Consider the following 15,203-nt stretch of genomic DNA (forward strand, 5'->3'; position numbering starts at 1 on the left):
AGCAGCACAATGCCCTGTGGGCTCCAACCCAGCCAAGCCTGCTGACCTTTAAAACTCCAGATGTTAAGCCACATGGATTGCCAGAAGTCACAAAATTCAGTCCCTCTCATTTTACAAGCCAATTGGTATACGGATGCATTTTCCTTGTGCATGCCCCTGTGGGTTAGTCTATCACCCTTCTCTGCAACCAAAGATCCCACCCCACTACGGTTGCCAGGAAACATTTCTCTGCCAATCCTCCTTTCCACACTTTCTTCCTTCTTCAATGTGACCTCTTCTCTACCTTTGATTGTGGAGTTTGTTCTGTTGGTCTTAGGGTCAATTCCTTGGGTATTTACAATTATTTTATAGTTATCAGTTTTATTCATGGGGCAAGGCATGCCTAGGCTCCTTCTACTCTACCATTTTCCAACCTCATGTTGCTCTGCTACAGCCAAGTCTACTTCTCACATGGCTCCCCACCCGCCTGTTTGCCATTTATATAACATTGTTATTTGTTAACTGCTGTTTGCCATTTATATAACATTGTTATTTCAAAAATGGCAAATTTTGAGAAATGGATAATAATATTATACTAGCCTAAAACTACAAAAATCTATTACCTTACTCTTCTGGAGGTCAGATAGAAGTCCAAAATGGATTTCATTGGGCTTAAACCAAGGTGTCAGCAGGGCTGCATTCATTGTAGAAATTCTAAGGGAGAATGCATTCCCTTGTCCTTCCCAGTTTATAGAAGCCACTTGCATTCCTCACCTTGTGGCTCCTTTCTTCATCTTCAAAACCAGCAGCACAGCATATTCAATTCTTTCTGACTACACTGTGACAACCTGGATGATATAGCATCATCTCCCTGCCTTAAAATCCTTAATCATATCCCCAAGTCCCTTTTGCCACATAAGGTGATATATCCACAGATTCCATGGATTAGTATGTGGACATCTTTGGGGATGGGGTGAGCATTATTCTGCCTACTACATTTATCTTCCTGGAAGCAGAAGTCTACCTTTAAAAAAAAATTGCACACATATAGCCCCACATATAGAGCATACAAAAGCAGACATCCTCTGATTGTTGTTGGAAGGAACCAAGAGTTCAGTTCCTTTTCTCCCCAAAGCAACATTTAGGACTACCATAAGCAGAAATTCCTAAGGCTCCCTCTTACACTGATATTCTATGGCCCTAGAACGCTATTTGCTACCTTAGAATTGAAGCTCGGTATGTATCTCCTCTTTTCAGTGAATGTCTGTCTTTCCCTAGGCCCTGGTAGGAATGGTAGAGAGAAGGTATAGTGCAGTGGTTAAGAACATAGGCTGATGAACTAAATTTCCTGTGTCCATGTCCTGGCTGTAATACTTCTATCTCTGTGACCTTGAACAAATTAATTATTCTTGTTGGGCCTCACTTTCTCCATCTGTAAATGGGGAAATAGTATGTCCTCAACTCATAAAATTACAAATGAAAAAGAAATAACCAATACCACAGAAACACAAATAATTACAAGAGAATATTGAGAAAAATTACATGCTGAGAAATTGGACAAACAAGAAGAAATAGATGAATTCAAAACTGAAGCTAGGAGAAATAGAAATTTTGAATAGACTGATTACCAGCAGGAGATTGAATCAGGAATCAAAAAAACTAATGAACAGAAGTCCAGGATCAGATGGCTTCACAGGTGAAATCTATCACACATTTAAAGAAGAGTACTGGAAGTCTTAGCCACAGCAATTAGACAACAAAAAGAAATAAAAGGAATCTAAATTGCTAAGGACAAAGTAAAACTGCCACTATCTGCAGATTACATGACACTATATAGAAAACTCAAAAGACTTCACTAAAAAGCTACTAAAACTGATCAACGAATTCAGTAAAGTCACAGGATACAAAATCAATGTGCAGAAATCTGTTGCATTTCTATATACTAATAATGAAGCAGCAGAAAGAGAAATTAAGAGAACAATCCCATTTACAATTGCATCAAAAATAATAAGATACTTAGGAATAAACCTAACCAAAGAGGTGAAAGACCTATGCTCCGAAAACTATAAAACACCGATGAAAGAAATTTAAGATGACACAAAGAAATGAAAGACATTCCATGCTCATGGATTGGAAGAACAAATATTGTTAAGATGTCCATACTACCCAAAGCAATCTACACACTTAATGCAATCCCTATCAAAATGCTGTTGCATTTTTCACAGAACTAGAACAAACCATCCTAAAATCTGTATGGAACCACAAAAGATCCCAGATTGCAAAAGCAACTTTTAAGAAGAAAAGAAAAGCTGGAGGTATCACAATTCCAGACTTCAAGTTATATTACAAAGCTGTAGTAATCAAAATAATATGGTACTGGCACAAAAATAGACACACAGATCAATGTAACAGGATAGAAAACCCATAAAGGAACCCACAACTATATGTTCAATTAATTTTTGAGAAAGCAGGAAAGAATATCTAGTGGGAAAAAGACAGTGTCTTCAACAAATGGTGCTAGGAAAACTGGTCAGCTACATGCAAAAGAATGAAACTGGACCACTTTCTTACACCATACACAAAAATAAATTCAAAGTGCATTAAAGATCTAAATATGAGAACTGAAACCATAAAAATTCCAGAAGAGGGCACAGGCAGTAATGTCTCTGATATTGGCCCTAGCAACATTTTTTCTAGATATGTCTTCTGAGATTAGGGAAATAAAAGCAAAAATTAACTACTGGGACTACATCAAAATAAAAAGCTTCTGCACAGTGAAGGAAACAATCCACAAAACTAAAAGGCAACCTACTGACTGGGAGAAGATATTTGCAAATGGCATATCTGATAAAGGGTTAGTATCCAAAACATATAAAGAACTTATATAAATTAACACCCCAAAAAACAAATAACCCAATTAAAAACTGAGCACAAGAAATGAACAGACATTTCTCCAAAGAAGATAACCAGATCACCAACAGACATATGAAATGATGCTTAACATCACTCATCATCAGGGAAATGCAAATCAAAACTACAATGAAATACCACCTCACATTTGTCAGAATAACTAAAATCAAAAACACAAGAAACAACAAGTGTTGGCAAAGATGTAGAGAAAACGGAACCCTCTTGCACTGTTGGTGAGAATGCAAACTGGTGAAGCCACTGTGGAAAACATCATGGAGGTTCTTCAAAAAGTTAAAAATAGTACCACCCTACGATCCAGCAATAGCACTACTAGGTATTTACCCCCCAAAAATGCAAGGACACTGATACAAAGGGATCCTTACACCCCTATGTTTATAGCAGCATTATTTACAGTAGCCAAATTATGGAAGTAGCCCAAGCATCCATTGATAGATGAATGGATAAAGAAGTGGTATACACACACACACACACACACACACACACACACACACACACACTGGAATATTATTCAGCCATAAAAAGGAATGAAATCTTGCCATTCTCAATGACATGGATGGAGCTAGTGAGTATAATGCTAAGTGAAATAAGTCAGTCAAAGATAAATGCCATATGATTTCACTCATGTGTGGAATTTAATAAATAAAACAAATAAGCAAAGGAAAGATATAGAGAGATAGAGAGGCAAACCAAGAAATAGACTCTTAGCTATAGAGACCATACTGATGGTTACCAGAGGGGAGGTGGTGGAGGGATGGGTGAAATGGGGGATGTGATAAGGAGCACACTTGCTGTGCTGAGCACTGGGAGATGTATGGAATTGTTGAATCACTGTATTGTACACCTGAAACTAATATAACACTACATGTTAACTATACTGAAATTAAAATAAAATTAAAAAAAATAGTGTTAAAAAATAGTATGTCTTCAGAGCAGTGGTTCCCAAGTCTGTCTACACATTGAAATCATCAAATGTACTGATGTCTGTATTCTACTACTACAGATTGTAATTTGATCTGAGGATGTGGTCTAGGTTTTTCAACCTTTAAAATTCCAATGTTCAAACAAGTTCAGGTGCCCTGGCTCAAAGGTTTGTTGTGAAGAATTTAAAGCTCACAGAATACCTAGTTTACTTTCCCTGCAAGTGTTGGTTCACCAAGAAGGGGACTGGTAAGTGAGATAATGTGTCAGGTTCAAGACAGCCTAGAAATCTTATCTGGGTCTCAGTTTCCTCATCTGGAAAACTGGAATAACCCCATTTAGGCTACAAAATTGACATGTTTTGTAAGCCATAAAGTACTTCCCAACAGCTTTTGTACATACTCCATCTCACTTCACACTCCACTCCTCACTGCCTTTTACAACAGGGCTCAAGGTAATTTTTCTGACCTTCACTGGTACTGCAAAAAGTGAGGGTAGTAGGAAGTTGGCAAGCCTGGAAGATTTCCTGACAAGAAGGCAGTACAAGGCCTAACTATCCCAGGAGGAATCTAGAGATACAAACCATTCCTCACAAGCAACCCAAAGTCCCAAGTGTAAGTGAGCCCCAGAGCATCACATGGTCAATGCAGGGCCCACTACACTGGAAAAATTGGCCTGGAGCTGTGGAAAGGGCATAGGTGATTAAGACAGTCCTATGCCCTTGGGCAGTTATTCTTTTTTTTTCAATTCCATTGGCCCCTCTCTAAAATGAGGATGGTCATATCCACTTTCTATAGGACTGAAATGAGGATGAAATAAGACCAAGGATTGGAAGGTGGTCTACAGAATGGAAATTACAGTGTAGTATCTTGTAGCCACCCACTCACACCACAACAAAAAATCAAATAACAGAGAAGTCTTCCTAAATTTTATTGGCACTGAAATAGAACATGGGTTGAGCATAAACCCCTCCAAAAACAATTTTTAAAAACCCCAAAAATACACACAAAAAAACTGAATACAAAATATAACCTTTCTCCCCAGCCTCCCTGTGGGTGCGTTATTGCCCTTAAGGCAGCTAGATTGCCCCACAATTCCAGGTTTGAATTTAGCCAATATAGGGCCTATCACCAAGAGACTGTCAATATAATTCACAGCAATGCACATAAGACTCCCCAAGTCAGGCAGGATGGAGTCAGGGAGGGATTGAAGCCAAGGGCTTTGGGCTAGGAGCACTGCATGGAGGAACAGTTTGACCCTTTGGGGACTTAACTCTGGGGAGAAGAGAAAATAAAAAGAACAATAAAACCAAATACCAAGTGCTTTAAGAATGAACTGTATGACCTATAGTGACAGGTGACATCACTAATACTGAAAGCTTCTTACAATAATGTTTCTGGCAAAATACTTTATAATATAGTATATGCTTCCCAGGTGTGGGGATGGTAAGGAAATGAGGCCAAAATGATCCTGCCTCAAAACTAATATCTTCTAAGGGTGCATTAGCAAGAAACACAGAAATCAATATTGAATTAGATGCCACTAGAATATATAATACTGGTAGGAAAAAAAAGAGCACACATGAAACAAAGAGGAGGAGGTTGCTCCTGTGTTGAGAGAAAGGGGTTAGAGTGTAGAAGGGACCAGGCCAGAGCCCCCAACAGCTCTCTGAAGCTCAGTGTGAACTTTTCCCCCCATTGGCAAGAGTCCTGGATAGGGCTGGCTAGGTTTTGGGGTAACCATCCCTACTATTCTAGCTGGAGGGAATTTGGGGATTAGAATGAGGAGGGGCAGGTCCCAAGAAGGGAGGAACCCAGAATAATAGTAAGGGATACCTCTGCCCATAGAGCTCACTTGAAATAAGCCTAGGCTCCCATAAGGCATTGGGGGAAGATCTTCTAAACAGCCTTGCCTGAATAGAATGGCCAATAGCCTTATAAGATGTTGGTGAAGTCTCTTAAAAGTACTGTCTCCTCCAATCTCACTGTGGAGAAAAACCGAATTCCTGAACTCAGGGACAAGACTTGTAAGAATTTTGTAACAGGTCCATTCTGGGAGGTATAGAGAAGAATGACTGAACATCTTTTTCGTTTCCAATCATTATGAAGCCTAAATAACTCTAGAAGAAATGGACATAGGAAGGTCTAATCCTTGGTCGGTTTGATACCCTAGAGCATATACCCAGAGCCCTGCCTCCTTCTGTAAACCTTGTGATGCTCCAGTTCTGCAAATCACAGGACCCTGAAAAGGAAGGCAGTTGTGGAGCAGGGATGGGGGCTAGTTTTCAACCTACACCATGCTTAAGTCCTACAGAACAGTAAATGTGGGGGTATTTCCCCAGTCAAGTGGGAAGTGTCTCTGAGCTTCAGAAGTGGTCTCTTCTAGTAATCTAGATTAAAATGGGAGAGGGAAAAGAGGGTCCAATTGGCGCCATAGTGGGCCATTTATTTGCCCAAGGAAGTGAGTGAGGGCTGAGGGGCTAGGTTTGGTCCCATAGGGGCACTGAAGGCTTGGCATGACTCCAGGGCTGCTCTAGTTAGTAGCTTCAGCACAGTGTGAGTTAGGCAAGAGTATAGGAGTGTGGGGGCAAGGAAGAAGGGAGGAGGGGTCCCTAGAGGCTGGGTGACCATTACATGGACTCAAATTCATCAATACGCTGCTTGGTATTGCCCTGCCGGATTTGACGCAGGGTCTTGTATTTGTCTCGGCCAAGTCGCATGTTCTCAGCATGGATCATGTCATTGGCAGTCTTCTTGGACTCATCGCGGGCATTGGCCAGTTCTGAAGTGAGGGCCTGTGAGGGTTTAAGAGGATGAGAGGTTAATGGTTTGCTCTCACTTTATCCCCTTATTTAACCAGATTCATCAGATTCATTCTTTCTCTCTCTCTCTCTCTCTCTCTCTCTCTCGCTGCACACACACATACCCCCTCACTGCTCTCTTTCTGCACACAAACACATACACCTATTTTTGAGGGCCATTTTCAGTCCTGTTGGGAATGCGGTGGGGCAAGAACAAAACAAAAAACCCCACAAACTTAGGGGACCAATGGCAGGTATTCTCTGAGAGTAGAACAATGTATCAAAGATTCAGGTAGACATTGGGTCAGGGTATTTTCTGAATATAAGAGATAAATGGAGTGTGGGGCAAAAAACAAAAGGAAGAGGTGGCCCAAGTTCTGATTGATAAGTGATGGGTGCCTATCCTTAAACTCTCATTAGAGAAAGGCTCAGACTCTCATACTCCACTGAGACAGGCTCCTCTACCTAACCCCATGATGATCTAGGGAATGCACATGGTATCTTTGACCCTTTGGCCCTGCCAGGATACCTTCAGGTGCTTCTGCACACGCTCATTCTTCTCTGCCTCAGTGGTACGTTCCTCCTCACTTCGATCCTTGGCCATGGCATCAGCCCGCAGGTCAGCACTGGCCTCTGCCCCATTCTCATCCTGCTCATCCTGCTCATTCTCCGCCGGCTCAGCTACATGAGGTGTACTCATAGCAGTCTTCAGCTCAGCACGGGTCTTCTCCAAGTCTTCTTGTACCATCTGAGCCTGTCCAGTAACAGAGGGCAAGAAGAACCAGCAGTCAGATCAGGCTAACTTGTGGCATCCTACAAGTGCATAGAATGGCTCAGCAGGAGGCAGGCACCAGGTAGGCCAAGTCACTTTTTCTGCCTTTAGTTTCTGCACCTGTACAATAGGAACAATTTACCAACTTCCCTGGTGTACTGGAGAGTTCTGGGAAGTATTTGAGAAAGCCTCGAGCTCCTTCTCCCGTGATGCCTGCTGTCAAGGAAGGATGGAAGGAGTAAGGAGCCCAAATCTGAGGAATCTAAGGTATCCTCTTTCATAATGTTTTTACTCTGGGCATTGTGTCTCACCTTCTGCTGCCATTCCACAGCCTCACTTTCCTTCTTCTGTCGGGCCATCTCCAGCTGGGAGATTCGAGCTGTCAACTCTGCCATTTCCAAGGCCTATGGATAAATTGGAAGCTTGTGAGAGCTGAGCCTTCTGGTCCTCAGGACCTAGGTATCTTCAACCCCAGTTCCCCTGGGGAACCGATAGGAAACTTTCTGTTCTACTTGCTTGCTGTCCTGGAGGCTCTTTTTACCACACCTCCTCCAGGAAGCCTGGAAGACCACTCCTATTCTCAGATCTCCTATTCTTATTAACTCCAAATCATTTCGTTAGAAGTCAGAGATCCACTCCTAGACTACAGACCCCCTGAACACAAACATGTCATTTCTCTCTTCCTCATCTCTCTCTCTTTCTCTTTCTCTCTCCCCCCCTTCCCTCTCTCCCTCTCCCTCTCTTTCTCTTGTGCATGCACTGTTGTCCACTGCATATTTAGGGCCTTTGTAAAGATTTGGAAATCATCATGTCACTGCCTGAAGTGCCAGACTCTTTCCTGTTTTCCTAGAATGCTCCACTAAGACTTCTCTCAGGACAAGTATAGGAAAGACACTATAGTGTCACAAGGCAATCTGAACAAGGGAAAAAACTTAGGCACACCCTCACACCTTGGACACATCTATCTCCTAGAGGAAGCTTTCCCCTGCTAATTAGGTCTTAGTTCCTGCATTCACATTCCAAACAGTAGAAGGAAAGAACATACATCAAGGAATTTGGGACACAGGTTCTTAGCTTTTGAGTGACAGAAGTAAATGAAAGTAAGGATGCTCACCCTCTTCCCCTGAAAAGTGCACAGACACATAGTTTTACATACAATTTTAGTGAACAAATCCTTCAAAGAGAGGCAAAAATGGGTTCTCATCCTTACTTAGCCACACTGTGTGATCTTTGACAAGTCTCTTAAACCTCCCTGAGTCCTAATTTCCTTATCTGGGCATAGTATCCCATGTGGGTTAATCCCGTAGGATTATTGGGAGAGGAAATAAGAAAGTGAGGGGAAAGGAAAAGTTGCTAGCATAGCTTTTAACACACAGTAGGTAGTCAATTAAGTGTCAATTCCTTTGCTTCTTTCCTCCCTCCCTTTCCTTTGTTAGGTCATCAGCTCAGATCCCCAAGGGCTAAGAAAGTAGAATAAAAGTAAGGGTTAGGGAAGACTGCAAAGCTTTCTGGGCCACATCAGTGACTTTGCAGCTTGCTTCTGAATAAGCTATCTGCTGGGGGCCTGTTGACTGGCACCCTGCTGGAAGGAGCCAGCCCTGCAGGCAGGGGCAACTGTGAACAGGTAGACAGACAGGGAAGAAAATTCAGGTACCACAATCCTAGTCCATTTTGTAGCTTTACCAGCTGTTCCTGAGTCTTCTTCTGATCCCGGGAGGCCTGCAACAGGGCTTCCTTGGCCTCTTCTGCTTCTTGACGCTCTTTGGCCAGTTTTTCAGCCTCGCTCTGGGCACGCTTCCGCTCCTGTTCAAGCTCCAGAGCCCTGCGGGTCTGTTCTTCTAGTTCTGGAAAGAAAAGAAGGGGGAAAGGTGGTGAAACATGCAGACATGGAAGGAACACCTAGTTTCCTTCCTGGAAATGCTTCACCCCACGGCACAGCTGGCAGAAAGCTCTGGGTACTCTTCCTTTTGCCCCAACTTTCATCTATCTGTAGCCACATATGGATTATATAGCCTGAGTCTGCAGCTCAAGCAGGAAAACCCAGTCTCCAAGGTGACTGACTCTAAGCCTCACCCTGTTGAGCCTTCTTAGTCTGTTCCTCAATTTGCTTCAGCCTCTCCATCAGTTCCTCCTTTTCCCGTTCAATCTTCTCCTTCTCCTTTTCTGCCATCTCACGCTTCTTCTTCTCATTTTCCAGCAAAGCACTAAGAGAAAGGGATGGAATAGGTCACATGGAAAGGCCCTAAGGCTCCCTGGCCCTGGATCCTCAGCCCCTACCCATCCAACATACTTAGAGCCTGTCAGTTGGGACCACGCTTCTGTATCTCCACATCCTGTCCTTACATCAGAGCCCCACATGGGTCAGTACACTCAGGACCCTGTCATTTGTCCCAGAGTCATGAGATCCAACCTGAATTCCCAGCTCTACTACTCGCCAGTGGGTAACCAGTGGGTAAACTTAGCTATGTCACTTCTTTGCTCTTGTTCTCAGTACCCCTATCTGTAAAATGGTCTAATAAGTCCTGCCCTGTCTACTGTGCTTCAATCCCAGCCATCTGGGTATCAGTCCTTAGGCTTAACTCTGCAGGCCCTCTGAAGCCCAGCTCTAGGCTCTTTTTTCCCATAATTTGTTGCAAATCTAGAACAACTATTCACTTTTTCTTGCCCCGATACCTCTTCCAGGAGGTTGCCTTTTCACCCTAGGTTAGGTGTCTTTTCTTTCTCTGGGCCCTCAGAATACTTGGCCTATCCTTCTCCCCATCCCTCTTCTTTATTATTTTTCTCCACAGCACTTCCTTACCATTTCACATACTGTATAATTTGCTTATTTGTTCTGTCTCTTTCCACTAGAATGTCAGCTTCCTGATAGCAGGGATTTTTGTCTGTTTTATATTTCACTGCTCAATAAATATTTATTGAGTAAAAAAAATGATACAGCATTTGTACCTTGAACAGTTATGTGTATATTATTTTTCCTCTTTCTCCAACCAGACTGTGAAGTCCTTGAGGGCAAGGTTCCTGCCAGTTCTGGCTCTGTAAACTGTCCCCAATCTCAGTAAAATTTTTCTGAATAAGTAAGAACTTTGGGTGTCTAACTTCTCAAACATGGACTCCTTTTCTAGCCTACTAGATTTAGAAGCCTCCTGAGGTTCCAAACTCTTTATGACAGTACCTACTAGTACCTACTAGAACAGGGCTCTCAAACCTTAATGTGCAGAGGAAACACCTGAGATCTTATTTTTTAAATAACTTATTGAGGTGAAATTCACATAATAGTAACCACTATAAAGCAAACAATTTGGTGGCATTTTAGTACATTCACAATGTTGTACATTCACCACCTCTATCTAGTTCCAAAACATTTTCATCACTCCAAAGCAAAACCACATACTCATTGAGTCTCTTCCTATCTCTCCTCCCCATAACCCCTAATAACCACCAACCTGCATTCTGCCTCTACACATTTATCTATTTTGGATATTTCATATAAATGGAATCATATGGTATATGAAATTTTGTATCTGGTTTCTTTAACTTAGCATAATGTTATAGAGGTTCATTCACATTGTAATATGTATCAGTACTTCATTCCTTTTAATGGCTGAATAATATTCCATTGTATGGCTATACAATGTGTTTATCCATTCATCTGTTGGACATTTGGGCTGTTTTTACCTTATGGCTATTGTAAATAGCACTGCTATGAACACTTGTGTACATGTACTGTTTTTAATTATATTGAATATAGACCTAGGAGTGGAATTGTGGGATCATATGGTAATTCTATGTTTAACTTTTTAAGAAACCACCAAATATTTTCCATAGTAGCTGAAACATTTCCACCAGCAATGTACATGAGTTCCAATTTTTCCACATCCTTGACAATAGCTATTATTTTCTGTATTTATTTATTATATCCATATTCGTGAGTTATCAAGTGATATCTCACTGTAGTTCAGATTTGCATTTCCCTGATGACTAGGGATGTTTTCACATGCCTGCTGGCCATTCGCATAACTTCTTTGGAGAACTGATCATCTAGGATCTTAAGAAGCAGATTCTGAATCAGCAGGTCTGGAGCAGGGTGTCAGATTCTGCCTTTCTAATAAGTTCCCAAGTTGCTGTTGCTGAGCCTTGCTACACTTTCAGTAGCAAGGGGGTTACACGGCATAAGGGCTTCATAAGGAAAATTCTGTTGGCTCTTCCCAATTCCACTCAGAAATCCCCATAGAGTCCATGTTTAAATGTGCATGGAGCCTTCTGCTAATGCCACTACGCTGGTCAGATAGCCCGGAGCAACCCAGAGTCTATCTAGAAGAGCAATGGCATGAGGGTCAGAGACAATGTGGAACTATGAAATACCCCTCCCTCCTCTGAGTCTCTGAAATCCTAGGCTTCTGATGCCTGCTTCTTGGGGAAGGGGATGCCTGAGACTTAATGGAGGAGGTGATAACCCTGTACAGCTCTCTCTCCCCCCATCCAGGATGGTTTCATGTCTTTCCTTTATCAATCTTGACACTTTTGAGAAGCTTCTTTGCCCTAGCCTCTGCCTCCACTCCAGTTCCACAGAACCTACCGTTCCATCTGTTTCTGGTGCTTCTCCTCCCGGGCCTGTGCCTTCATCTGCTGTACCTCAATGGTGTCAGGCTTGCGACGGCGCATGTATAGCTCATGGTTCCCCATGCACAGGGCCAAGATACGCTTGTTAATCCGCAGCCGGGGAGCATAGAAGACAAAGTCCTGGTGGGAAACCAACAATCAAAATGAGATTGGAGGGACAGATGAAGGTGAACTTCTGTCTTTTGAAAGCACTGGAAGGGTTATTTAGCCCAGTTTTCTCATGTTACAGATAGGAAGATTAATTATCAGAGTGGTGAAGTGAGTTGCCCATGGTAACACAGCAGACTAGTGGCAAACCTGGGACTAGAACCCAGGCTTCTTGACTCTGAAACCAGTGCTCTTTCCACCAAACCACAATTTCTTTCAACCTTTGCTTGTGAAAGCATCACATCCTAAAATATCCTCAATCTAATTGAAAGATAGGAACTCAATCTATCTGCTAATTAGGGATCCTGTTAAATCTCAGGGGCTTCTCTTAGAGGCCCAATAATCCCTGCATAATACACTGGTATATACAGTATGGGGGGCAGGACTGTTTCTGTAACCTCCTAAAAGCATATCCTAGGCATAGCCCCTTAAATCATTTTTGGAATAAGGCAAGTTGTAAATATATACATAAATACATAAATCTGAACATTGATTGTCCTGGCTGTCATTTTTAAAAATAAGCCCTTGATCTCAGCTGGCTTTGTTACTTACCTTTTTCCAACAAAAGTTGAACACAGCAGCAATTAAAAAAAAGAAAAAGAAAAACCACACACACACACAAGAAAATCTAGTTTGTTTGTTACTATAAATACCATTGGACCAAGGTTACCAACTCATTGGCTAACCACCAGTTCCTCTGCCATGGAACCCAAACTACTACTGTTTCATATGGCTTAGTGTACAGCGGACGGAGCACAGGCTCTAGAGGTCAAATAATGTATATATAAACCCCAGATTTATCATTTTTAGCTGTGTGATCTTGGGCAAATCACCCCAATTCTTTGAACCTTAATTTCCACAATTATAAAACAGGTATGCTACTACCTACCTGACAATGTTGTTGAGGGTTAAACAAGATAACATATATATATAGTGCCTAGCAGCAGAAGTTCAGAGACCTTATAGCTCTATAGGAGCTTATAGGAGAAGAACTGTTGAGGCTTCATGAGAAGGGTCTGTCTCAGCATGGCCTTTGACCCTTGTTGGACATGAGGTACACCAAAAGACAAGACCCTTTTCTGTTTTCTGTCCTACTCTCAATCACCAGCTTTCCAGTCTTATCAACCACAGGCAACTGAGTAGGTGAAAAGTGTGGTGAGCATGTTAGAGGAATGACTGGACCCAAACCCCTTTTGTTCTTGGGTTGCTCTGGAGATAAGTCTTGAGCGGACAGCAGCAAAGTTATACCAAAAAGCAAGTTTGGAAGATCATCTTTGGATCTGGACTTCTGACTTTGTCTTTTCTGCACAATTAAAAATAAATCAAGTACATGAACAATTTCACTTTCTGGAGCCTAGAGGCTTTAAAAAATAAGATGCACTCTCTGTTTCCACCCCACAGCATCAGGGCAGCAGAAGACAGTGGTGGAGAGGCAGTACTTAGACTGCCTGTGGCTCTCCCTCATCTCTGCTTCTCCTAACATACAGGTAGCAGAGTGGCACCAGCTACAGGATGTCCCTGGTCATGTCCTGTCATCAATATCCCCTTCCACTGCCAATCTCCTTTTGTGCCTCCTATTTCCAGTCCCTGCACACACACACACACACACAAAAAGCCAGAAAAATGAGAGAAAGATACAATAACCTGATTGCTCCTAGCATTATCCAGGTCTTGGCAAGTACCTGTCTTGTTCAGTAGGAGGAATCACTTACCGGGGCTTTTTTGTCAATGGGCTTGATGACAAATTTCTTGTCATTGAAAGAAATATTTCTGATTTCACTCCAGGGAAAGCCTATCTTGGGAGTCAGTCTGTAGAGAACAAGAACATTAGGACAAGGGAAAGACAGGAAGGACACAGAGGGTCGATGGTGTGCCCTCTGTACCCAACTTCTTCCTTAAGGAGGTAGATTCATTGTCAGCTCAGCCAGTGTTATCACATGCCACCAAGTCAGTTGCCAGCATTGAGGGTGCAAAAAGGACCTCCTGATACCACAACCAACTTATTATTTCTTGTCCCAAACTCTGAGGTTTGTTTTATTGTATTTTTTGTTGAGGCATGGACCTTGTAAAAATCTCTCACAAGAATCTCCAGCCCTATTTTACTGGGACTCTTTCACCCAAGGTTGTAATAGTTGGGGAGAATGTAAACAATGAGCTCCAAGATTCAGAAGTTACATGGAACAATCATTTATTACATCCATCCTCACCAAGAGCAGACCAAGGGAAAAAAAATAAGTGAGAGAAGTCTGTAGAAAGAGGGAATATAGGCCAAAAAGCATTTAATCATCATATGGGAGTAGGATTAATTACAAATCCTGACAAGGCAGGTGCTAGGCTAATGCTGTCCAATAGAAATATGAGATTTTAAATTTTCTAATAGCCACATGAAAATAAGTAAAAAAAGGAAACAGATGGGAGTAACTATAATAACAGTTCATTTAACCCAGTACATCCAAAAGACTATCATTTGAACATGTAAATTAATATTTAAAAAATATCAGTGAGACATTCATCATTCTGTTTTTCATACTAAGTCTTCAAAGGCTTGTGTATAGTTTACACTTACAGCATATCTCAATTTAAGAGTAGCCACATTTCAAGAGCTTAATAGCCACATGTGGCCAGCGACTACCATAATGGATGGTCAATGCAAGATTTTAGAGGCCTGAGAGGTTATGCAATCATTTGTGCTGATCTAACTAGGTAGAAAAAGGTGGGACCCAGGTAGGACCCAGAGGTACAGTCCTACTTCATGATGAGCCCTAGGTGTAAGAGTGGCCCAAATAAACTAAGATAACTCTAAGCTATACCTGTCATTCTGCTCATAGATGTTGAGACCTAGGGCATCCACTCCCAGCCACAACTCTGAGCCTTTCTTGTTCTTGATGCTGAAGTAGTTCACACCATACATCTCCAGGTCCTGGGCAATCTTCAGATATTCTAGAACAGCATCCTCCCTAAATAACAGATTTGGGAGGGGGGGTTATAGAGGGAAACCTGTGAATCAGACCCAGGGGGATAGCCTACCTACTCTGC

At 42.0% G+C, this 15,203-nt stretch overlaps 1 protein-coding gene across 1 annotated transcript in view; it reads right to left on the reverse strand.

Moving 5' to 3' along the window:
* Positions 1 to 4,741: 4,741 nt before the first annotated feature.
* The window catches only part of MSN (moesin), a 66,508-nt gene continuing 56,046 nt past the window's right edge, over positions 4,742 to 15,203 (reverse strand). The window contains exons 6-13 of the mRNA XM_027608080.1: positions 14,978 to 15,124; positions 13,880 to 13,976; positions 11,977 to 12,140; positions 9,474 to 9,604; positions 9,084 to 9,244; positions 7,712 to 7,804; positions 7,158 to 7,382; positions 4,742 to 6,622 (exon numbers count right to left, since the gene is read on the reverse strand). Of these exons, the coding sequence (XP_027463881.1) occupies positions 6,458 to 6,622; positions 7,158 to 7,382; positions 7,712 to 7,804; positions 9,084 to 9,244; positions 9,474 to 9,604; positions 11,977 to 12,140; positions 13,880 to 13,976; positions 14,978 to 15,124 (1,183 nt within the window). The 3' untranslated portion in view covers positions 4,742 to 6,457. The remainder of the gene's footprint in view (positions 6,623 to 7,157; positions 7,383 to 7,711; positions 7,805 to 9,083; positions 9,245 to 9,473; positions 9,605 to 11,976; positions 12,141 to 13,879; positions 13,977 to 14,977; positions 15,125 to 15,203) is intronic.

This window comes from Zalophus californianus, chromosome X, assembly GCF_009762305.2.
Source record: "Zalophus californianus isolate mZalCal1 chromosome X, mZalCal1.pri.v2, whole genome shotgun sequence".
NCBI lineage: Eukaryota > Metazoa > Chordata > Mammalia > Carnivora > Otariidae > Zalophus > Zalophus californianus.